The sequence below is a fragment of the Ixodes scapularis genome, unplaced genomic scaffold (assembly GCF_016920785.2).
Source record: "Ixodes scapularis isolate PalLabHiFi unplaced genomic scaffold, ASM1692078v2 PGA_scaffold8__174_contigs__length_109621045, whole genome shotgun sequence".
Lineage (NCBI taxonomy): Eukaryota > Metazoa > Arthropoda > Arachnida > Ixodida > Ixodidae > Ixodes > Ixodes scapularis.
The window spans coordinates 33,238,900-33,263,642 of NW_024609883.1; the positions used below are offsets into that span (position 1 = coordinate 33,238,900).

At 45.2% G+C, this 24,743-nt stretch overlaps 2 protein-coding genes across 2 annotated transcripts in view; one reads left to right on the plus strand and one right to left on the minus strand.

The window, feature by feature from the left end:
• Positions 1 to 24,743, plus strand: part of LOC8038371 (mediator of DNA damage checkpoint protein 1) — a 434,922-nt gene that overhangs the window by 87,222 nt on the left and 322,957 nt on the right. The window lies entirely within an intron of this gene.
• LOC121047411 (carboxypeptidase inhibitor SmCI) overlaps positions 1 to 24,743 on the minus strand; it is a 75,120-nt gene that overhangs the window by 42,060 nt on the left and 8,317 nt on the right. The window contains exon 2 of the mRNA XM_040502621.2: positions 16,767 to 17,023. Within this exon, the coding sequence (XP_040358555.2) occupies positions 16,767 to 17,004 (238 nt within the window). The 5' untranslated portion in view covers positions 17,005 to 17,023. The remainder of the gene's footprint in view (positions 1 to 16,766; positions 17,024 to 24,743) is intronic.

The window sequence follows — 24,743 nt, forward strand, 5'->3', positions numbered from 1 at the left end:
TCGACTATCGATAGTACTATCGACAATTTTTTGATAGTCGACTATCGATAGTACTATTGATAGCTTTTTAGTACCGGTAGTCAGATTTCTGGCGACTATCGATACTAGGGAGCCTTCATGTGCATGAAGGCACTCTAATCGATACTATCGATAGTACTATCGACAATTTTTTGATAGTCGACTATCGATAGTACTATCGATAGCTTTTTAGTACCGGTAGTCAGATTTCTGGCGACTATCGATACTAGGGAGCCTTCATGTGCATGAAGGCACTCTAATCGATACTATCGATAGTACTATCGACAATTTTTTGATAGTCGACTATCGATAGTACTATCGATAGCTTTTTAGTACCGGTAGTCAGATTTCTGGCGACTATCGATACTAGGGAGCCTTCATGTGCATGAAGGCACTCTAATCGATACTATCGATAGTACTATCGACAATTTTTTGATAGTCGACTATCGATAGTACTATCGATAGCTTTTTAGTACCGGTAGTCAGATTTCTGGCGACTATCGATACTAGGGAGCCTTCATGTGCATGAAGGCACTCTAATCGATACTATCGATAGTACTATCGACAATTTTTTGATAGTCGACTATCGATAGTACTATCGATAGCTTTTTAGTACCGGTAGTCAGATTTCTGGCGACTATCGATACTAGGGAGCCTTCATGTGCATGAAGGCACTCTAATCGATACTATCGATAGTACTATCGACAATTTTTTGATAGTCGACTATCGATAGTACTATCGATAGCTTTTTAGTACCGGTAGTCAGATTTCTGGCGACTATCGATACTAGGGAGCCTTCATGTGCATGAAGGCACTCTAATCGATACTATCGATAGTACTATCGATAGTTTTGCATTACTACCCATTAACTTTCCCCGTCGGCTTGGCCTGTGTCCACAAAGTACGGGGAATGACGGGCTGCCGCCGGTCACGCGTTAATTTTCCGCTACATTTAAGAGAAAACTGGATTTGTATGCAGGTCACGTGCATTAAAGGGCAACTCCGCTTCTTTTCCAGTAGTGCAAAACTATACACTTCTCTTTGTTATCACCTACAAAACCCCCATGGCAAATATTACGACGGAATTCCGCCTAGAAGTTCATTAAAATCGCTGTCAAAGTTTGACAAGCACGAATCCGCTGGTTTTGGATGAGACGTGCGGGCCAGACAACACTGCCCGGCTGCATTTCCGCTTCCTCCAAATTCCTTCTCCCGGCACGTCCGTGACGTCATCAAGCACGTACAGCTTTTTTTTTTTTTTTTTTCAATTTTGTTTTCTTTCCCGGGGAGAGCACGGGTGGCGCCAGCGCCGTGAGAGACGTGAGTGACGCGCTCGGCCGGCCCGGCGCTCCACTACTGATACTACTGATAGGCCCATCTAGGGAGCCTTCATGTGCGCTTTGCTAGGGTGATGCCACCCTTTGTAATACCACTCGCCGACAAACCAGCAGCCATTTTGTTCCTCGGCGATAATCCGTGGGGCTTATAGCCCTCCCGGAAACAAGCACCTTATCTCAGAAGTTCGGAGCAGCGTTGTGGAACCCACGGGGGGAGGATTAGCATCTTCCCCCTCGGATGGGATTACCGATGGACACAAAGGCCACTTTCCGGCGCACGGGGAAACAATGAGAGAAACAAAATGGCGGTGGAAGAGGGTGTGGGAAAGGGAAACAGGCAGTTGGCATCACTCTATGCGAAGCGCACATGAAGGCACTCTAGGCCCATCGCCTCGTTGAGCGCGGCTAAAGGAGGAGAGGGAAGCTGCTTTTGTAAGAATTTTGAGTGACAGGTTAATCTTCTATAATCTTCTGGGAGGAGAATAGGGACGCCTGTGCTAATCCAGGAGGCACAAAGGAGGATCCTGATCAGAGGGGAGCTCCTTCTTCCCCTTGTATTCGCGACTCCAGCGACCTATAGGGGGCGCTACCACCAAACAAACATGGCGGCTGAGTCCAGGTCGCGGCGGCTCGGCCGGGCCGCCTGAACAGGTGGCGCGTTCAATTTAACAGATTTTCTTTTGTTTAATGCCCAATTTTATAGGTATTTGGACTGAGACGGTTAAGTGTAGCCGGTGCAGATAAACTTTCAAAGCATAGTTTTGTTTTGCCGGTGTTTTTTTTTTTTTTTTTTTTTTTCGTGTCAAACTTTCGTTTCGGAGATTTCGTTCAAAACCGAAACTATGGGCTCGGGAGAGACGGTAATATACTAATCAGTTTTGATCATCTAAGGAAAGCGGCGATGACTATAGAATTGTTCCACAGAGAGTAACTTTTCAGCTAACTCGCGTGCCTCGACCATGCGACTTATCTGTCCGCGAAATCGAGCTTTTGTGCGTATTCGCGTTTACGAAACAGCTCCAGTCGTCTGCTCGGCCAACAACACAGGCTGCAGGAAAATCACGAAAATTAAGCAACCGCTTCTTGAGCCAAGGACCATGTTAACCCGCCGCCGCCCTACTAAGCAGCTGATACTTGTATTTCAATTCAGGTTTTAGTAGCAATCGAGAAGTCATTTTGACGAGCGGGTTATGTATTATATTACGTACTATGGGGGGGGGGGGGGGGGGGGGTCCCACTAACGCGATATTAGTATATCCTTCGGGTTGAAATATGAGCTTAGTTGATAGCTATTAGGTGAGCTGCTGAATAAAAGTATATTTGACAGACGGAGACATACTACTTAAACTTAGCCAAATGGTTCTATAGCCGGCAGCACGGAGACAAACTGAAGAGAGTCTTCTTTGAAGATCCACGCAGAACCTCTCTGCATTGAACTTTGCTTCGAATTCTGAACGGAGAAAATTTGTATTTTTTTGTGGCCGGTCAACCTAATCAATGTAGACGTATACAGCCACTGGCTTCGACGTCCTCGTAATATAAATATTGGAGGCGTGATAGGTCAAAATGCCGTGACAGCATCTAATGTTGCGAGACTTGTCTCCCACCTTTTGAAAACAGATAATTTCCCTCATTCATCATTTGCAGCGAGCAAGTTTTCCTGAATCAAGTAATTGCGAAATCAGCCCAACTGCTTCAGTGTGGTCCAGAGGCTTTTTCGGCGAAAAGCAGCCAAGATGAATAGCCAACGCACCGACCGGCGTGGGTGGCTCAAACTTGAAGCTAACCGAACACAACCAAACTCAAGAAAAGCAGCTATCGAACCTTCCCATTCACTTGACTGCAACATTGATGTTCCCTCCAGTATCAGTTACCAAGCAGTCGTCACTTTGAATGTGATTCGAGACAGACAAGAAATCAAAAAGTTTTTCCGTGATTCCTCCCCATCCAAGAAATCGAATGCGCGCGACCGTGTGCTGTGGAGTAAACGGGCTTTCAAACACGTAATAGAAGCAGGGTGTCGAACCGGAACTGAACCGAACCGAAAACCGGAACAGAACCGTTATTTTTAGCCGAACCGGAACTGAACCGAACCGAAATCTTCGCCGCCATCTTGGAACTGAACCGGAACTGAACCGGAAAAAAATATAACGGTAACCGGTTCAAAATGGTTCCGGTATTTTTTTTTTGTTAGTATTACAAATTTCTTATTTGGGAATAAAAATTTGGCACGTGTATTCCTCTACGTATTGATCAAGTCGTCATATACAGAATTGCAATGTATGATAAATCCTGGTTTTTTGCGGCGCTTTCTTATTGGCACTATGATTAGGCATGTGTCACATCGTCATGTGACGTAATGATGTCAAGACATGCTGTCAAGTAATGTCACAACACGTGACCCCGTGACGTCACGTGACTCACCGCGTGAAGTCGATTCGAATTGAGGACGTCGCTAGATCTATTAACGTTGTTGATACCGTGACGTCACATGACATCAGAACTTCGTACTGAGAGTCACGTGACACCATGATGTACCCGATTGTCATGATCCCGAGTCGAATGCTTTGGTTCATGACAACCAGCATCGCCAAACATTCAGGTAACGGCTCGTGTTCAACTCAAAGATTATGATGGGCCCGAGTCCCACTAGAGCTAGAAACAGAAACAAACGACAGCGACAAGCCTCGGACACATGCAGCATGTTCGCGACGGTACCTTTATACGGCTTTGAGTTGTTCGGTGCTCGCGAAGTTAGCACGAGCGTTTACAAGCCTGCAAATGGTACCATCGTGTGCATGATACTCGTGTTTGAGCATAGCCTTCTTTATTCTACAAAGCCTGTCAAATCGCGAAATACTCTGGTTTAAGGCTAGCCGCTGTCGTTTGTTTCTGTTTGTCGCTTTAGTGGGGCTCAGGCATTATAGCCCAACTAAAACTATATCTGAAGATCAGCCCATGCTTTCTGCTTTGCCAACCCTGCGTATGACTATGATAAACACTGACGATGTATATATTAGGATCAGATCACGTGGCTGATAGTTCTAATTGCGAGTTGAGGAGGGGAAAGCTGTTTCATTTCTTTCTTTCGACTGTCTGCCATTTTTCGGAGGGGCAAACTAATGGATGCTTGTGCAAGTTATCAACGTCAGGGATTACATCTTAGCGGTATTTATTGAACTTAAGGTAAAAAAAAAAAAATGCTGCACGACCCATTTTACATGTATGCATAGCATTGAGGCTCCCAAACATGTTTTCGTTATTGCTGAACTGCCTCAGAAAGTTGTCCCGAGAATTGAAGTGTTAAAGGGTCTAAATGTGACGTATTGGTCCGACGTTACATGGAACTATTGGTGTGTACGGGAGGGATACCTGAGAAGAAAGATCCTAGTGGCCTCAGGGGGATAGCCGAACGTTGTCAGCCGCTCTAAGTCTCACAGGAGTGTCGTTCTCAAGTTCTCCAAGTTTCGACCGCCCTGTATTTTGTTTAACCTTCACAGTTTGGTGCAAAGTAAAAGCAAGGAAGAATTACTGTTAACAAGTGACACAAATATAATTGTCGAGTGAACACCACTCAATACGGAGCAGGCAATCCCTGAGGAATAAAAAGTATCTTGAGGAGCAACTAAAAAAAAAAAAAGGGAGTGGGGAGGGGGGTAGTTTTAAAGCATACTGTGTCGTAAAGATTCCTCTGCCCCGCATTTTCGGCGCAGACTAGAACGCCTGGCCTGGAAACGGTAGTGACAGATAGGTAGTTGGTACAACTTTTATTTGTAAAAACACTCTTGCCTGAAAGCACGTTTTTGTCGTGCCAGATACTCGCGCCGTTCCTAACGACGATGCACCAACAAGAAAAATGTGTGCCTCTCAAATAAACAGCTTGCACTGAGCGCGAAAATTTTGCAGCGTGCATTTTGCCCCACCAGATTTTATTTTCTCAGCAAGAACAACTCGCAATGACAATCAGTATCTAGTGCGATTACGTCACTTGCAAACCATGTTAAATACTTCAGCTTTCTGGTGAAGTGCGACGTTCGCAACACCAGCAGTAGACGTCCAAGGTGTAAAGTTGTGTAGTATTTATAGCAGTCTCGCGATGAGATACGGCAGCCTAATGAAATGTTGGAGCACATGACTGATAAACAACAGTGAAGTAAGGTCCCAAAACAAGTGCACGTAAAACCTAAGATAACATTAGCCTCCCGAGGTAGTATCTCGCGATGTTTCGAGCTGAGGCAAGCTGATGCCCAAAAGTGATTTATATTAGGATTCTAAAAATCTTCGTTTGGCCCTGCGCGGAATCTATGTTTAATTAAGAATATCATTTTATGCATTTCTATGCGTTTCTTTTTGCAGTAAAGCGTTGTGTAAGGATTATTTAGAAAAAAATACGTGTCATCTCCTTATTTCTGCACATTTCGTGTATTTGTCTTCCGATATATCATGTGACCACAGTGTTTTTTTGGCATACCCTGCAACCCAGTATTTTACACTGCAAAACAGCTAACAAAAGTACGTTGCCGAAGACTCAACAGCTGGCGTATTTTCGAGTATCGTTCTTCCGCGTCGGTCTCAGGCGGTTATGTGAACTTCATAAAGTCAAATTTATCGATGATAATAAAAATATACTTAATTCCTGTCTGAAGATTTGGCGGCATAAATAGAAGATCCTCACCTCAAAGATATATAAGTAAATGCACGTTTAAATTATCTGAAAGATGTTCTGCAAATCTTTTTTGGCGCTTCTCTCCTCTATAGACACGTTATAGGTGATTTGGAAAAGCTTTAAATAATGTTTTTTTTTTATTTTGAAGCTAAGTTAAATAACTGTATGTGTTCCTCACGCATATATGACTTCTCAAATATATAGAAGTTTTTTTATGTGTTTTTATTACCGCCTTTTTTTACTGGAACGAATGGTGGAACTTTAACGATTGCACACTTAAACTCTCAGGAAGTGTCCAATTAAGTAGCTTCCGAATTGAGTAGAGCATGAAATACCACTTTGTTCTATTTAACAAAAATCATCAATCAGCGAGGGTGATCCTTATTTGCAAATTAAATTGACCGGCATTTTGTCAAGAGCAAACCTCAACATCCAGGCTATGCCAGTTTATCCAATATAAGAAAATGTTCACATGGGTAGGCATTGTTTTAGGTCAGATTCGATCTCAGTATGAAGGTGCTCATAGGTTAGTGTAAACAATTTCAGCCACTCCTTTTCGCATGATTCGTCGCCCGCATCATGGTGCTGAGAGCAAACAATGCTAGTATAGAAAAACAAGCATTGCGATTGTCGCTTAGTGTTTCTATAAAATATAGACTGGAAGGACTTGTCCCGTGACTTTCGTGACATTTTGAAAATTATATTGCCTTAAGCTCAGTCGTCGCGTCATCATATATATATATTGTGAAACGTATTCCGTAAAACACATTTTATGGTATATATGGCGACGAGGTGCCCATTTCATGATTTTATTCACTGTAATTAATTCCTTACTTCAAGGGCAGAACCACGATTCAACGTCTAATACTGCGATACAAAGTTGTACCAATCACGGGTATTTTAGGCAACCTACTTCACTTCATGAAAACATTTCGATTCAGGTACAATGTATGTGACTCTGGTCAACGAAGGGATGTTGAGTCGTATAAACACGACGTTTTTTATGTTAATGTAGATATTCCTTTCTTGTTGTATAGGAATAAATAACAGAATTTTATAATTTTGGTACCTGAAAATAAAACTGGATTGAACAAACGATAAAAAAAGAAAACTATATACTTTAAACGACTTATTTTTCGTGGGCTCAATATTTCGCGATTTAGGTCAAAGCTGAAGTTTTGGAATAATTCGCGGGTTGTAATTTTCTCGACGCGGTAGAATCTCAATATAAATTTCAATGTGTTTACATTTTACCGAAATTGTTCGCGGGACCCATTTTTCGCGAATTGTAGGCGATTCGCGAAATTCTCAAAAATAGGTCCTCGCAAAAATCAGATCGTTTACAGCAGTTAATTTCACGGCCTAAATAGTGCCTATTGACAGAACAACGCGGAAAATATATTCTCAATTTAGCGGTTCAAACAGGTTCGAACCGGTTCGAACCGGTTTGAACCGGTTTGAACCGGTTTGAACCGTTATTTTTTGCGCCCGGAACTGAACCGGTACTGAACCGAAAGCCGTGAACCCGAACCCGAACCGAACCGATAAAAATATCGGTTCGACACTCTGAATAGAAGAAAACAATCTACTGAGGCTTCACCACACTAATGATCACTCAGGGAAACTTAAGAAATATTCGGACCTTCGTCAAATTACATTGTTCGCCACCGCGCCGACAACACGTCCCCGCGAAAGCCACCAAAGACGCGGAGGGGCGCGGAGCGACCTGGACCGGCTGGTTCCCGGTTTTCCCGCTTGGCGGCGTCCGTTTTGCTGGAGTCGCGAATATCACGTGGGTGTACATGCTTAGTGATGCCGAATATACAATGTTGTCCGGCTTTGCCACCGTTTCGGTTTCGGTTTGTGATCATGGCTAGAGTAAAATTACACGAAAAATATTTTATTTTTCGCGAAACAAAGGATTGGGGTTTGTTTTTGAGTGCTTCAAAAAGCAAAATCGGCCACTATCTCAAAATTTTTGAAATTAAGCGGAGTTGCCCTTTAAGCCATGGGACATCATTTTCCTTCCTAAATATAGCGGAGCAAATGACGTCACATGGCATTCGCAATTACGCTTTTTGTAGCTTCACTTAATCTCCAAATTAGCCTATAAATGGTTCATGTAGAAAAACAACAACAAGAAACTTAAAGAAACATCAATTGCCATTTATGAACTATCGAGAGGCAGCGTTTTGTGTTTTAATTTTAAAGCATATATCTATGCAACCTGCAATGTAATGTCCTTGCCCTGCCCTTAAAAAAAAAAAAAAAGCTTTTAGCTTTTTTTTTAATTTTGGTGAAGAAGGAAGAGCAGCGGAGCTGTAGCTTCTGTTCTCGGCGGTGGCTTTCCAGGCGAGCGATCTGCTCTTCTTTCGCAAAGGAGTTCGAAGCGCTCGACGCAGTGGAACTTCTGGCGATAGTGGCCTCGCGGAGGTTGCGGAACCATTCGCGCTGCTGCGCACATCGCCGCTCGTTCCGTTCCCGCTCTTCTTCCTCCGAAGAAATATTGCCGTCCTCTACGAGCGACGGCATCAACTGGTTGTCTGGTTACCGAGGCTGTAAAGGTTGCCGCGATCTATGAGCGACGGCGGCAAGCAGACAACTAGCAAACACAACACTCTGGGCAGCTACCGCCATCTATGAGCGACGGTGGCATCCATAGTGTTGTGTCGACCACGGGTGTCGACATTTGTTTGGTACCGGACACGATCCTGGGAAAAGTAGCCCTTAAAAGTACTGCTGTAAAAAAAAAAAAAAAAAAAAAAAAAAAAACTGGAATGAAAACATTTTTTATGAAGCTTAGATGAGACACGTAAACTTAAAAAAAAAAAAAAAATATTTACCACGAATTTTTTTTTTTTTTTTAGCACAAGTTGGAGGTTGCTGCCCGCTAAGTTCCGCCCCTTGCTGGCACCGTGCTTACCTTTCTCATCGGCTGGAGAGATGATAGACGTGTGAAATGTTGGTCGTAAAATTGTATCTCCGTGCCGTAATTTTTTTTTTTTAATCGACGATTGTTTTATGTTTGAGAAACAAATAATCTATATAAAGACGGTGTTGTTTTCAAGTATCACGAGGTTGCCTTTTCCGCTTTGGTCTAAAACGATACCAAACACGACTGCCGGCGTTTGCTGAGGGCTCAATGACTCGTTGAGCTCGTCTATTTTTGTGAATGCGAGTGGTTTTTCGGTCAGCGAAGTGTGTAGAGAAAGATATCCTCAACCAACGCAGTCGGCAGCACACAACTGTTGCAAATACGAGCATTCGGAGGCGCTGTGCGGCTTCTTGTTTTCGTAGCGGGACTGGAATAAGCCTAGCGTCCCCCGTCAACTGTTTTGCTTGATCTGGGTTGACTTCATCGTTTGCGCGTGTTGAAGCTGAATAAAAGTGTTAATTCCCGTAAAAGCATAAAAAAAAAAGAAAAAAAAAAGGAACGGGAAAGTTGAAAGGATTGTACATATATTTTGTTGATTTTTACAAATCTTTTCGGTCGCTTTTTACCGCACATCAACAGGCGCTGACAGACGCTTGTATTGGATCGTGGCTCGTGCATGATGGAACGCTAGAACGCCGCTTGCATGGTCGCGTCTTGCGAACGTTGCAGACGATTTTAGACATGCTTGGGCGGAAGAGCAGAAGGACGCAGACAACGCAAGCGATGGCGGACGCCGACGCGCCGCTCTCATAATTGCGTAGCTCGAGCGTTGCAGACGACGATAGATGGTGGTGGAATCGCAGACGATGCCGGAGGCTGCCGCGTGTCTGCTCGCATAACTATACTCCGTGTCACTAGTTGCGTGCAGTACAGGCGAAAGAAACGCCAGACGAGGGAAAAAAGGGCAATCACTAGGAAGGCTGGGGAGGAGGTGAGAAACCTCCTCTCCACTCTAGCATTCCTGGTGCTCTCCCTTTCTCCCCTCGCCCTCCATTAACCTTCCTCTCCCGCCCCACCTTCCTAGAGCTCGCCCTTTCTCTCCTCTCCTGGCGTTGCCTTCGCCTGCACTGCACACAACTAGTGATACGGAGTATAGCAGGCGGTATCAGACGCACCGGACGTCGCGACAGGGAGGCACTAGGCTTGAGAACGTGTTCGGTCGCGCAGCCAAGCCAATCCAGTATAGTAATGGACAGGGCCACTTATTTCTTGACGGGGCTTAGAGCAGGCCGTGACCTACACCTAAATTACACCTAACGGTGTAAATATTGCGCAAAAATTTGCTTACGCAGCAACGTTTAAACAAAATACACGTGTCCCACCCAGGCTCTTTAAAACGCTTTTATTTTTCATTTCAGTGCACCTTGAAGGGTTAATAAATACATGAGTACATTAAAACAGGTCTAGCCCCATCAATCGTGACGCTAAACGACAATTATTTTAAAAGGTAACTAGAAGATTATATTCTCGAACCTGTTGACAGATGACATAAGATAGAACCTGTCAGGGAGCTACTATTAGAAAACCCCGGCACATTAATTGCGATTTAAGGAACTAACTGGCTCGGTGAAGTCTCATTATCTCTTTTACGAACAGCTCCCGTGGCCATGGTTATGGTAACGTAAAGCCATTGACAAGGTGAAAACGGGAGGGCGTCTCTTTGGTGCACCCGGCCTCCAGTACTCTCTCGCTGCTTTCCGCCGTGCTTTGGCTGCGTGTGCGCGCTTCAGAAGGCGCTGAAGCATTGCCGAAGGCAGGAAACCCGCGCTGGACGCGGGACAACTGAAATTCTTCCCCGCCGTTCTCAACACGATATAGGAGTTCCTTCATTTCTTTTTTTCTAAATTGGAAAATTGGAATAACCATTTAAACCGCACTGCACAATGCGAGAAATGGCGGCGCTCACAAGAAAATCACGGTACCGGCACTCTAAGCGTATACTGCGACACTAGGCAAGCGCACGTGATGTGTCTATTGTGCTGTACATCTATATTATTGCACTGAATACTCCAGGTTTTTTTTTTTATACTTTTACTTTGACGCTGCTCCTCGCATTCGCTTTTTACGGTGATCGCTCTCGCCGCCTGTCACCTGTTATTTACAATTACGATGTACCGTATTTCATACGCCCTGTGTTGTCTTTTTCTTTCTGCTCGTGTCGTACTATGCATGCTTGGCCATCTGTCGCCTCGTAAATTCATAAGAAAATTAAATATGAAATGATTGAACAAACGCGCGAGCGAGCTGTCTCCCGAAGTGGCAGGCTAATTGTCAGATACGGAGTATTGAGACCGAATGCTCGCTCTCAGGGGAAATAAGTGAGTCAAAAGCTTGCTCAAAACGGTCTGAACAAGAACAGGACCTAATCGAGCTTATATGTACAGAAACGTGGCAAGTGGAGTATGTTCTCGTAATTATCCATCAATTGTTAAGTGTTCTCGTTAATTATCAATCATATTTTTGAAACATTCTGGAGTGAGTTTTGTAACCGTACAGCTATTGGTTTTGGCTCCCAGCCGCATCCACGGCGTCGGCGTTATGCTGAGCAGAGAACGCCACTTTACGTGTGCCCGCGCGTGCCCCGTGGAGACGGACCATTTTCGAACGTCACCCTTTTTGTGCAAACTTTAGGTTTATGCTATTAAAAACCACAATAGATTCGCTTTCCACCGCAGGCAATGCGCATCCAACCTTCCACTGGTTCCGCCGCGCCAGGTGTTCTAGGAAGCTCGTCTACAGACATCGGTCTAGTAACGTTGGATTCCTCACCATAGAACTCGGTTGGCGTGCACCGATGTAAAGCAAAGCATCACTCGTAGTGGTACTTGTATGGATTTATAGTCTTCAGGGGATTTCCAGTCGTCATATCGGCGCGCTCTGAAGTTGACGTTTTTGGAGTACGCGTCTGTCAATGGGCGATAGGGATCACCGCGCATGACTCCCGTTCGTCATTTCGGAGCTGCCCCGCCTCCAGATCCGTTCCGCATCCTGAGAAAGCCTGCTTCGCCGAAATTGGCGGCTTCGGTCGGAAACCAGCTTGTAGCGCGCATGTCACTTCCCGTCTCGCGCCATGTTTATTGTTTGTGTCACTTCGTGATGCGGTGAGGCATCTCATCTTTAATCACAGCTTAAAGGGGTCATCAGACGATATCGCGTTAGAATGTTTATGACCTTACTGGTTCTTCTATAGCCCAAGTATACTCGCATGGAACGCCACTGAGTCAGAAAGTTCTTTGACGGGGCGAAATTGCGAGGATAAAAAGGTACCATTTCTTTCAGTCTTGCCTTCGAAAAGGCTGATGGCATGACCGTGGGATGGAAACCCCCAGCCTCACGACAGTCGAGCGCGGTTCCTGGATTGGACAGAAGAGCTGCATGAGCACTCGACTTCTGATCGTAACAATCAATGTCTCGGCGGAAACTCGGGTATAGTGGCTCGTTTCCAACCACTGCAGTGGTGAGAATAGCCAAACTCTAACGATGCCTGGATCCCAGCACGCGTTTTATGCTTTGCCGATCTCAGCACGTTGGTATGATTAACGTTGGTGGCATGGGATAGACACCAGGCCACGTGGCCGCTTGTTTTGGCTCCGAGTAGAGGAGATGAACGATGCTCATATTTGTTTTTAATTTTTTCTGCGAGTGCCATCGCCTAGAACAAAGAAAACTAAGGCAAGATTATTCAGTTATTAATGATGGTAGGGAGTGATTCTAAGTAGTATTTAGTGAAGGTAGGAAAATCTTTTCATGGCTCGGTTTAAGGATCATTACGAGACGGCTGCAGCAGTGATATCGATTGCGAAAATCCACAAGAAGTATTTTTCTGCTGCTTTTAATTTCAACAAGTCTCTCTTCGCTCGCAGGCAGAGCGCCTTTGCCTAATCCAGAAAACAAGGGAAGTCGCTCATGTGCTCATGAATATTGTTGTTTTCGCCAGCTTATCAAGAGGTTCTACGTTTTCACAACGCCAATCTCTAGTGTAAAAATGATTAGCGCGGATTAGATCCACAAACGTTTCTTGCAGTAGTAATGCAAGACCGCGACCTGGAATTATTAAAAAAAATATATATACGACCAATGGTTCTGGCTTTTGCTTTGATCGAAATTATAAGTATTATTAAATCTGTATATTTGCCCTTTTAACTTGCTTCGATAACTAATTTTCCGGAAACTTGTGAAGGAATTATCTTTAGATGTGAGGCGGCAGTCATTTTATTCCTCCAAGTTTAGAAAAGATGCGACCGGCAGCGTTTGTGTTGACACTCCGATCATCGAAAGTCGTCTTGAGTCGCCCATTTTATTTTTCACGCATTCAAACAAGTGCCGTGAGAGCACATGCTTTCGGGAGAAATGTTCGCCTTTCCTCCAGTGGTTCCCTTGAGGAGGTGTCATCTTCCCTCGCCGGAGTCGGAGCCGCAACGGTTCCGCACGAAACCCGTGCTCCGGCACGGATTGAGACCATTGCGCCAAAATGACAATTGGAAATTGCCATTATATACGACAGGGACGTTGACTCACGTGTGCAGTGTGTTTTCATTCCTACATTCTTCAGTGAACGGAAGGCTGTGTTGTGTCTTGATCACGTGCACTTCGTGCACGTGATCAAGTGCACGTGCACGTGCACAAGTGCACGTGATCACGTGCACTTCGTGCAGACTTTGGGTCTGCACTTCGATGCAGACCCAAAAGTGGGTCTGCATCGAAGTGGGTGCTACCACGCGCAGTAGCAGCTATCACTTCACTTCACAAACTATTCTGAAGAGCTGCGGATTTTTGTTTTTTTTTTTACTCCGCCAGACGGCCGACGGATTGAATTGCGACTCTGACGGCAAAGGTAGCCTATCCTTAGTGCATGGTGTATGCAATATACTGTGAGTACAATGTGTCAATGTCTCTGGATGAGCATCGTGCCGGCGTGCGATCGTGGCACTACTGCGTGATGCACGTTAAAGACGCCAGGCTAGCAGTGGTACTGCTCTGGCTAAATTTCTCATCTGCAGCATAGCCTATAGCGTTTCCATATACTTCAAAGGCAGACCAAACTTACGCTGTCTAAACACGAACGTCAAATTTGTTTTTGTTTTGTGATAATAGTTTAGCAGAACGTCGGCAGTCAATTTGAGGGTTCCAGGAGATTCTTTCCTGAGTTTCTGAGAGGTTCTGCTATTCGTTGGCGAAGAGATCGAGCTATAGAGGGGGCACATCGTCCTGCTTGTTTGTTGCAGAGCTCGGTGTTTACCCATGAAGGCATCCTAGGGTGCTGGTAGGACGCCTTCATGTGCGCTTTGCTTATACAAATGACGTCTAACCATTTTTATCGCAACGTTTTTATTTCTGGAGTGCGCTAAAGAGAGTCTCCCAACATGATCTCTACGGCATTAAAGGGGCCATGAAACGAAATGTGGGTTGGGATAAATGATTTTAAATTTGGACTTTACTAATCGCATATCGTTTAGTTGGCCAAAAGAAGGAGGCTAGAAAGTCAAAAGCCAGCTTTTCGGTACGAACATTTGAAAATATAGCGGACTATTTTGTACCTTCTTGCCTTCGAAAGCTCTCCGCCTTTTCACTATGATACATCCGCGGTTCCAAAAGCACGTGGATGGCGCCAAACTGACGTCAGCAGAGCCCAGCTCACGCATTGGACACGAGAACTGCGTCACTCGGACGTATGCGCTCGTCAACAATCAATCCGTCGACGAATATTTGGATTCGCGTTCGTGGCCAATGAGTGCCCTGACGGAACTTATCGTCACTGGGGAATGACAAGTTCTATGGTGTGCATAAAAAGCACGGTGGAAGCTAGGAGTCATCGCACCGGTGCCGAAGGAATGTCACGACCACGTGATTTCACAATTCGCATTTGAGTTGAGGATTAAAGCTAAGGAGGAAGAAGTAAGAAAATCGTTTCATGACCCCTTTAACCGCTCATTCACACTGGAAGCGGATCCGCGTTCGCAAAGCGGTTGCGAACGCGGTTGTATAAAGATCCAGTACAATTGCACGCGCATCGAGTGCGCGTGCAATTGCACTGGATCTTTATACAACCGCGTTCGCAACCGCTTTGCGAACGCGGATCCGCTTCCAGTGTGAATGAGCGGTAACTGTGCTACGGCCGGTATTTTTCCACCACTATTTGTTTTTGTATTCTCTGTGAGCGCGTGCCGTTGGCATCGAGCAGTGCAAAGAATGGAATCACCATTAACAGAAGGGAACTGAGGCACATTAAATGATGACATCCTTTGCAGTATCCGAAACCTATACTCTGTTTCATATACTTAGCCTGCAACACTGTCAAAGCTACTGGCGCGAGCGCGTGGCTTCATCTATGGTTTTGTTTGCGCGAGAACACGTGCAAATGATCAACGAGGTCAAGCCCATGCTCGCGCCAGTAGCTTTGAGAGCGTTGCACACTAAGTATGAAACAGAGTATAAGGCATTACAAGGAAAATAGAAAGAAATTGCCCAAAACAAAATGTCGCTGTATAGATGATTGCAAGCTGGGCGACTGGCCGCCGCCATGTCTCTGCTCGAGCAGGCACGCCCGTGCGATTACGAGCTTGCCAAAGCTACGTTCACCCGCGCGTTGCACGCGCTTGCACGCATGGGGCACCACTTGTGGCGCCATGCTTGCAATCGTCTATACAATTAAAAAAAAAGTCTGTACTTGAGAGGTATTTTGTCACTCCAAGAACTCTTTCAACTCGCGAAGAACGGTTTTGCCTGAAGCACTATCGGCCACGAGCGCACTTGAAAGGCAACTGGGCGATGAAGAACTCTTTTGGATAAAAAAATGCCACTGAAAGAGCGCCTTATAGGTTTTTCACGAAGAACCCTTATAGGGTGTGCTTAAAATAACTTTTAGGGTGCAAAATATAAACAACCGAAGAACCCTTAAAAGGCCACAAAAAAAAAAACAACAACAAAAAAAAAAAAAAACAGTTTGGTTGGGACACGCGTGTCACAAAATGAATTATCATCATCATCGTAAACTTTATTATTTGATAAAGTGAAAGGACCTTGCGGTCTCTGGTCGGTGCCCTTAGTTCAGGGCTCCGTTGGCCGCCCAGATTCGGCGGGTTCGCTCAACTAGTCGCTGCGAACTTTGTTTAAATCTTTTTTTATGCAATATTGACAGCGCGAGACGCTTTTTAGTTGGTAGTCACTTCCTTTCCTCTTGTTTTCCCTCTCAGCGTTTCGAACGCGTGGAGGAGAGGTGAACGCGTGGAAGAGAGGCTTGGCCATTACGTTGAGGTGGAGGAGTGTATGACCATTCCGTGACATCATGGGCTTTGCGCGCAGAATTTAAAATAAATCTCGCATTCAATATTGCTCTCAAAATTTCTGTTTTGGCGTAAAATTAATTTTTCGTCACGCGTGTCCCAACCAAGCTGTCGAAATTTTTTTTCTTTTCAGTGGCTTCTAGGAAAAATCAGGCCGTTCAAAAACTTAAAAAGTTTTTGTACGACCTGATTTTTCTTAGAGTGTACAACAGTCAATGCTAACAGTTTGAACTTGGAGACTCTCTTTCACGCGCTCTAGAGGAAAACAATAAACAAAAGTGCCCCAACGATAGCGGTGGATGTCAACACCACAAGCGGAGCGCACACGAAGCCATCTTCATTGGAACAAACAAATCTACAAAAGTTGGACCTCCAACACGCGCTACTCTCCTTCCGTCGTGCTTTGTCCGCGCGTGTGCCGAAGCGTTATCGAAGGTTAGAAGCCCGTGTCAGCGGCACAGCTTCTGGTGCAGACCCAATGTCCTTGACTACAAAAGTAAAAGAAGGAACCGATAAGCGCAACTTACGTCCCACGATGAGCGGAAAGCGTCCCCGCATGTCCGGCGGCGTGTTCCGGTAGGTGAGCACGTTCTTGACGCAGTGTGACGCACGACGCTTTAGCTTCAGCACGTCCTCGGCGCTCTCCACGGTCCCCAACCACATCAGGAGCACCAGGACCACGAAGAGCGGCAGCCGGCGGGCGGGGAGCGACAGGCGGCCGGGACTATGGCCGGGACTGTGGACGACCATGGCATCCGGAAGCATCCCGTGACATCCACGATCTCTGCCGAATAAAGACGTAAAAAGGTCGGGGCTGCCATGTGTTTTATACGGCGGCTGGAAGCAAGCCGCGGTCACACTTGTAGTACGTCATCCAACAGGAAGTCTGCAGGCACTGAAGCGCGCTTTCTCCTTGTATGACGTTTCCGTCACGTTGGTCTTACAACAGCTGTCCGCAGACGAGCTGAAAAGATGCATATGTGTGAACATAGTCTCCTCTATACTCACAAAGCCTGGCAGTTCGACGACGGAGCCATAGAGTGCCCGGTCGCAGATTTGGAGCGCGAGGATCTGGTAGCACAGAGCGTCAAAGAGCCATTCCTCGGGGGACGTCAGCGCGCATATTTTGCAGCGGTGAGGAATTGAAAGATGCTTGTTCGCTCGGGAAAAGTGTGTTTCGGCGTCTCGCCGCAGCGCGGCGTTAGTCACGTGGCTCTTCTCTCATTCGTTGTCTGCCGTTTCAGCTTTTCTAATTGAGCGGCCGCTTCTTGTGGCGATGTGCCAGGCTTTGTCAGTATATAAGAGGCTATGGTCCATGGAGCTTACGAAGGCATAGGTCTGGTCACTTTCCCATCGGTATGATCATATGATTATTTCGAGTACCGTGTAACGTAGTTACTTTCTGCATTACATATTCTTCCCAAATGTTACAAAAAATTGCACTTAATGTTTTTCGTGTTTCTAGGCGCCAAGCCATATAACTTTTGGCGTTTTTTCGTGGTTTTTTTTCATTTCTTTTTCGTCAGTATTTAGGTGGAAGCGTAATAAAGATAAGGGAATCGTGCTCAGTTTACGGATGGACATAATGTTTCTTGAAATATGGCGCTTAAGCATACATGTAACGTCAAAAAAGCAAAACATGTTAATTCATAATAAAAAAAAAAATTACGTGCGTTACTTTTTATCGGTTACGTTAACGCGTTCCTCTTATTTCGAGGTAACGTAGGTCGGTAACGCTTTTATTTTTATTTTCAAGCAACGAGTAAAGTGTTCAGTTACTTCTTTAGTAACGCCTACGACTGTGCCAAAAACTAACAAAACCAAAATATGCTATTGGACGGAAAGGACCTTTGGAGGCGTTCCCACTGACCGCGACCTCTACTTCTTGCTTCACTTGGAATTTTCTCGTTTTTGTCTGGCTTGAGCCGGTATGTCGACTCCTCTTCTTCCTACCTTCATGCGCGGAGTACACACCGCCGTCATATGATTGACTAAAACCTATACCTGAGGGATCTTGGGTTCAATCCCCACTCCGGTCCGGTTCGATCTGGATGAGCATTGTACCGGCGTTATGAGGTCGTGTATCATCACTGCGTGGTGAACGTTAAAGACTCCCAGGGCTAGCGGTTGTACCGTACTGGCTAAATTGCTCATCTACAGCGGAGACACCGGTCGCCCTTTATAAGTCAGACTAACTTCCTATTGTATAAACATACACACACGAAAACCCGCCTGCAACATCATTCAAGAAAAGAAAAGAAGATAGCAGTGAGAAATAAAGAAACATCCTATCCTTAGTCCCTAACATCTTAAAAAGCGCAGGGCGTGGCGAGTTCCGAGCATCTTATCAACGCTCAGCAGCCAATGCGACTGCGGCACCAGTTCATAAGAACCGCGAGGAGCCAATCACGAAACAGGAAGCTTGATCATATTAGTCCACGCCCTGCGATTCTCAAGCTCTCAGTGACTACAGAACTGCCTGTCTGTCCGTATCTCAAATACCTGTAGTTCTTAAAAAAAAAAAAAGAAAGAAAAAAGAAAGAAAGCAAGCTATTGGTGAGTATGAAAACTAGTGATATTCGGTGTGTAGAACATTAAACCAGTGCAAAACATTTCATGCAACAAATTAAAAAAAAAAAAAAAAAAACTTATATGGACCAAAGAACAGTACGTTATCTGAAACTTTTTTGAAGTCTTTAGAATTAGACGTAGAAAAGATTGTGACCCGCAGCAGAGGTTTTATTTTCCACGTTTCGAGCAGAGCCTGCTCGGCGTTTCGAGCGGAGCAGGCTTTGCTTGAAACGTCGAAAATAAAGCCTCTGCTGCTGCTCACAATTTTTTCTACGTCTGATACTCTATTGGTGAAGAATTGCTTATTTACACTTCGAGTCTATAGAATTAGAACGTACCATAACTCTAACCATCTGAAATTTGAAAATCCCTATGTTCCAAGGCCAGCTCGGCCCCTTGAACACGGATCACAGGCGATGTGCTCGTCGTCGTCTTGCAAAATGCCAGGTGTAATAATTTTTTTAAAAATAATTCCTAACTATAAATTCAATAATTCCTAACCATGTAGATGTCTACCAAAATATTCACTCTTATTAATTCTGTAGAAGAGTTATGGTTTCAATAAAAGTGCGGCTTTTTACCTTTTTTTTTTACGCACAACCTCCACAAACCGTCATAAAAGTAGTTTATTACTCTGCTTATTTGTTATATCAATGTGAAGTTCCTTCCTTTTAGAACACTATATATCCTTAACAAAATATGAAGCTTGCTAAAAAAAGAACAGTGTTTGAAAGGAAAAACAATAACGAAATTTACAGTTCCAGAATTTTTCCCGAAGTCAGGTTGAGTTCCTGTATAAAGTATATACATTTTCATCTGAGTAGCTACCTGATCGTCGGACAGGCACGTAGCCAGGGGGCGGCCCATGGGGCCCGCCCCGAAATCTTCCATTTTGCTGGGACCCCCCCCCCCCCCCCTCCCCCCTTCCCCCCCAAATCAAAATCCTGGCTACATGCCTGCAGGGTACTACGTCAGGACTGTCCGTTATCCCTCGTTTTGTATATGCTATATACATCCGGCATGGAGAAGGCACTAGAAAAAAACAAGATTTGTTTTCCACCATATAATCGAAAGCAACTGTTTTGGACTTATATGAAGGCAGAGTACGATGCTTTCAAAAAACACACATAGTAGCTCCTTGGGTTCACTATATTTACCTTATTATTTAAGATCATAAGTTCGTGATCATACACGTACCTCGCGCTTCTTATGGAGCCACTATCACCTAAGTATATTTGCGCTCTCATAAATAATTGGCCTCTCAAATCTCCTGTCTTAGAGTCACCTACATATTAAATATGTGACAGCGCTAACGTTGATTCCTTTCCTCACACGTATCCGGCACGCCGACGGTGCAAATCGTCAAAACGTGCTATTTAATCGAGTGCAGAAGGGTGCACATAATGATGGCATGCAGTAAGGTAATAAAAAATAAGTATCAGACGACACTTCACAAAGCAAGGCAAAATATCGTGTAGAATGCGACGAAAAAACACGAATACAACGACTTCACCTAGGCGCGGAGGGCAGAGAGGAGCGACGAGTTGAAGCCACCTTATGGCGGGCGTATCACGTGATTCCAAGATGGCAGCTCCCATTCGACGGAGGGTTAAAAGACCTATACGATTCGCACGTAAATCAAGTAAATATCCCCCAAAAGCATATAAATAAAGAAATATTTCTGCGGTATCGGATTATTGACAGCGGTAAACGTCAGGGTGCAAGTTTAAAGCAATACCTAACGGACTCATTCCTTATAATCCGCTCAATGACCGTTAAAATATTCGCCTTCTCCTGAAGAGCTCGTTCTTAACTATTTTTGTGTCCAGCAACCGAATTACCTAAGCAAATTGTTTTGACCAAGTATAGTCCTACAAATACTTGAAAGGATAAAACATGGAGGACGGGGACGGAAACAGGACTTCTTTCAATGCTCAATGAAAGGAGTCCTGTTTCTGACCTCATCCTAGATGTTTTATCTTTTCAAGTATTCGCATCTATTCACTAACATTCCGGTTTTCAATTAGAAGACGTAGCCTCTAATAAAACTATATTAGAGCGGCACTTGGATTTCTTTTACAGAAGAAAGGAAGGGTAAACCAAGAGCAACTAAATCAGCGACACTTACCACTCATTCACACTGTAAGCGGATCCGCGTTCGCAAAGCTGTTGCGAACGCCAGTTGTATAAAGACCCCGTACAATTTCACGCGCCCTTGATGTCATTGAGTGCGCGTGAAATTGTACTGAATCTTTATACAACCGCATTCGCAACCGCTTTGCGAACGCGGATCCGCTTCCAGTGTGAATGAGCGGTTAAAGAAGCACTAAACCACTTTCTGTTGTAGTCTATTTATGATCATATCTGCTTATCATATGCTTAGCGCCCATATCTAAATATATGGGCTCTAAGCATCCTAATAACAGAACATTATGTTTATGCGTGACTGATCTATCTATTAAAATCGGTACCATGCAAAGATAGATTACCTCGGAAGTATCGCAGACACCAGAGAGCACCGTCGGACAAGAAGGGCTTTTCGTCGTCCGATGGCGCCCTCTGTTGTCTACGATAGTTCGGAGGTAACCGATCTTTGGTACGAATTTTATTAAAGAAATCGGCCACACAGATGAGTGCCATATTTGGTATTTTAGGATGCTTAGAGCCCACAGACTGAGTTAAGACACTAAATAGGCTATCGCGGAAAGTGGCTTAGTGCACAGTTGGAGCATCGGGTGGGTACCCGATGCTCCAACTTTTTTAGTGGACGCCGCCATTTTGATGCTTAGTGCGGAGATTGCGCAACTGGCGGTCGTCACGATTCGAAAATGCGACTTCTTGAGCGTTTGAAACTGTGGCAGGAACCTCGGCCAACAGCGTTTTGCTCTGTCGCAAACTGTTTTAGCATTTGCGGAGGACGGAAGAGGACTTCCTACGATTTCAGATAACTCTTCAGATAACTGCAACAATGATTTTAAGAACCAAGATGGCAGAACTGTCACAACTTCGAAGCGTATAGCTTAGTTAGTGGCCAAACAATCCATCACATTCTTTATTTTTATTTTGAGAAGCAAAATAAGAGCTTTTATATGGTTGTCTAATTTAAGATACGCGGGGCAATATAAGCACACACACACACACACGCACGCACGCACATAAAAATAGCTTTTTCTTGCGAACCGAGAAATCTTGAGAAGTGCCGAACGTGTTCCCCCACATGTTCTTTCGACGACGCCCTGTGTCACTCAAGGCTAAGAATGCTTGGCTAACAAGATGTGTATGCCATGTGAGTGAGCAGGATTTATTGAATGATCGTCTCTTGGAACTTGGCCGTACTTCGGAAGAACGTTTATGAAAGCGCGCAATCCTTTTATTGTCCAAGAGCTGTTCAAGGGCAGTAATACAAAAAAAAAAAACTATACGGGAAACGCAAATATTGTGCGTGTATATTTCTAGAGCGTGGCGGTATAATACGTTACGGTGAACAATCGCAAACCGATCGGCAGAATCAAAATAACCCCACCTTGGCTTTTTTTTTTTTTGTGAGCATTTACGGTAAACATTTCCCAAAAGCTTGGCTTGAGCAAGCATATTGTCATATCTTACATTTGTTGAAGTTTGTGCGGCTTGCAAAGTTGAAGCCTGCAAGATCACGCGACAGGAAGCAATTGCAAGAATTTACAAGTAGTAATGTTAAAAAGAAGCCTAATGTAGTGAGTGATTGTAACTCTTCAGGTTGATCAAATATTTAATGTAAGCAACGCATCATGTAAACAAAGCGCAAGAAAGTGAGCGATTGCAATTCACGTCGATGAAACCCGCCATGTACTAAGCAATTGCAAATGTTCGCGCTGGTTGTTCGCGTAATAAATTGAATTATTTCGATAATTCGTTGTGATCTAAACAGCGCGTTACAACAATACACGCCAGAAAAATTCAGCTTGTGTTTGCAAAAATTCACACAGGTGCAAATGGTAATGCGAACAACGCGTGATGTAGTGAGCCATCACAGGAATTCACACCGGAAAGGCGCGTAATGGAGTAAGCAATAAGAATTCCGGCCGGTAAAATGCGTAACGCAAACAACAGGTAATGTAAACAAAGCCCCGGCCCGAAACCGAACATACTCTTTCTATATTGTTCGCACGCATCACCCAAATCGCTGCTTTCTACTACGTGATACAGCATGCCGACGAACCAACGAACCCATTTAAAATGCTAAGAAAACGTAAGTGAAACACTGGGGGTATCATCGGTGGCCAAGCGAGCTAACACCTAACGCACCGCAACTCGGAGCGCGTAGAGCGAAAGCTCGCGCTGAACCCAGGATTCGTGGAATGGAACCCATGAATCCTGCGTTCGGTTCCCACCCTGCCCGTTTTGATCTGGATGAGCTATAGACTTTTTCCAGAAGGGCGCCGCCATCTCGAATATCCAAACTTCCAGTATGGGCGAAAACATTGTTTTTAGATATTTTAACCCTGGAGAGTGGGTACAGGGAGGACAACACGACACTGAGATCTGTGTCGTGTTGTCCTTGTTCTGACGTCCCTGCGAGCTCTCGCCTCCTCCTCGCCCTCGGTTTCTGCCCGCATAGCAGTGGTACTGCCTTGACCAAATTTCTTATCCACATCAAGGGGGCCATGGGGGGAGCGCGTGACGCCGTTCGAAACGGTTGCAAAGAAAATGGTCTCCCGTGGAGCGTCATCAACGGCTTTCACCGGTCGCTGTTCATCTGCTGAAATGTCCCAGGATACATAGCGTGTGGTTTTAGTTCGAGTTTATTCAAGACAACTTTGTCTGCATCTTCTGCATTCTCTGCATTAAGTTGTCTGCATCAATGCAGCTGCATTGAAGTTTTCAACTCTGTATTCGCTCATTGCTACATCACCGGGCTCCCGTAGAGGATTGACGATGTTCGAAGAGAAATGGAACGCCACGGCGTTTTGAAAGACCTCATTGGATTATGCGCGTACCAGATGATCCATGCCTGGCTCTTGATCTTCAACTCTATGACAGTGAAGGGGAAATTTCTCGAAGCTAAGGAACTTGCGGTGAAAGAAAAACGATCCCGATGATTGCGAGGTGCGAATACGGCTCCACTGGATACCAGTTCACATCAGCGACGACACAGTGCGGAGGGCCCTCGAGCCGTACGGAAAGATCAACGAAGTAGGCCGTGACACACGGAGAACGGAAGGCTTTCTGAATGTCCACACCACGACAGGGCTGGTGATAATAAGCCTGGAGGAATGCGTCACCAAGGATAATCTTCCGCACCAGCTGCGTCTGCTCGGCAGCAACGTTCTCGTTCTTGTCCACGGAGGAGCGCCGCTCTGCCGCCGATGTAAGAGGACAGGCCACATCCGTAGAAAATGCCGCATACCTCGCTGCGACAAGTGTAATCGTTTTTGGTCACGAGCAAGTGGATTACATGCGGACGTACGCCACTGTAATGAGGTATGCCCCGAGGAAGACAACTCGGAGATCTTCTTTGATGAAGAAGAAGCGCCTCGAGAATTTAAAACGGCACTGGGCACCCATCCATTCATGCCCAAACGTCTTCATTCGGTGACGAACGAGGCACATCACACGACACCCCCGCGTCAAGCCTGGAACCCGACAAGACAGCTGCCTGCGGTGGAACCGGCACAGACATCGACTGTGCCGCTTCAATCTTCCCCAAAAGCCAGCAAACGAAGAGAGTCGACGGGAACGATCGCTCTTTAGACAATGCCACCGATGTTGACCTGGAAATGGACGACAGCTCCGAGTCCTCAAAGCGGCTGCTAGATTGCATCAAGGAGGAAGGCCCGGACCTCGAGGGATCTGAGTAAACCACGCCACAAGGTAGAAAGAAACGCAAGCTCCGAGCTTCGCCGGATATCTGACGAGAGCAAACCTCGCAGTAGGTGGCTGTGCTTACTTTGAAA